Raw genomic sequence first — 852 nt, 5'->3', positions numbered from 1 at the left:
GTAATACTGCATATTTAATATACAGTGAATATCATTCTGATTAGTTTTCACACTCTTGCAGATTTCCACAGCGTTAGTTTTAGTTTGTAGCCCTATTTGGGTTTGTCAAATCGGCCGACTTTTTCATTGGTTGATCATTTTCCACCCACTCTCCACAGAACAACGACCTCTTAAAACACACTGTCCACCGCCATGAGCCCCCAGTGGTGGGCAGACCTCTGGAGGTTCTGGTTGATGACGGTGAGGTGCTCGTGGTGGACAAGCCCGCTTCCATCCCAGTTCACCCCTGTGGCCGATTTCGCCACAACTCGGTCATTTTCATACTTGGGAAAGAGCAGGGCATTTCTGAGCTCCACACCGTCCACAGGCTGGACAGGCTGACCTCCGGAGTTCTGCTGTTCGCTAGGACATTGGAGGTGTCGAAGAAACTGGACCAGATGGTCAGAGACAGACAGGTATGTCCCCTGCAGACTGGACTAGTCCTCTTGGTCAACAGGTCATTTTGAAGTATGTGAAAGACGCTGATGTAATTTTTCTTCTCCTAGCTTGAGAAGGAGTATGTGTGCCGAGTGGAGGGGGAGTTTCCAGAGGGTGAGGTGGTCTGCGAGGAGCCCATTCTGGTTACGTCGTTCAAAATTGGCTTCTGTCGCGCGGACCCCAAGGGAAAGGACAGTCGAACCGTCTTCAACAGACTGAGTTTCAACGGCAAAACCAGTGTTGTCCGCTGCTTACCACTGACCGGCCGCACTCACCAGATCAGGGTCCACCTGCAGTACCTGGGCTTTCCCATCCTTAGCGATCCCATCTATGGCTCCTCAGCCTGGGGTCCTCACAGGGGGAAGGGAGGGGTGA

The 852-nt window shown here is 51.9% G+C and overlaps 1 protein-coding gene across 1 annotated transcript; it reads left to right on the top strand.

Moving 5' to 3' along the window:
• Positions 1-140: 140 nt before the first annotated feature.
• On the top strand, positions 141-848 carry LOC103399345 (RNA pseudouridylate synthase domain-containing protein 2-like; the record flags this gene model as incomplete). Its single annotated transcript, XM_008338042.2, has 2 exons — positions 141-455; positions 546-848. Coding segments are annotated over 2 exons (618 nt in total), but the record flags the coding sequence as incomplete, so codon positions are not given.
• Between the last annotated feature and the right edge of the window lie 4 nt (positions 849-852).

This window comes from Cynoglossus semilaevis, unplaced genomic scaffold (genome assembly GCF_000523025.1).
Source record: "Cynoglossus semilaevis isolate Cse_v1.0 unplaced genomic scaffold, Cse_v1.0 C19064580, whole genome shotgun sequence".
NCBI lineage: Eukaryota > Metazoa > Chordata > Actinopteri > Pleuronectiformes > Cynoglossidae > Cynoglossus > Cynoglossus semilaevis.
Note: the sequence above shows the minus strand (reverse complement) of the source record. Positions and strands in the feature narration are given on the sequence as shown.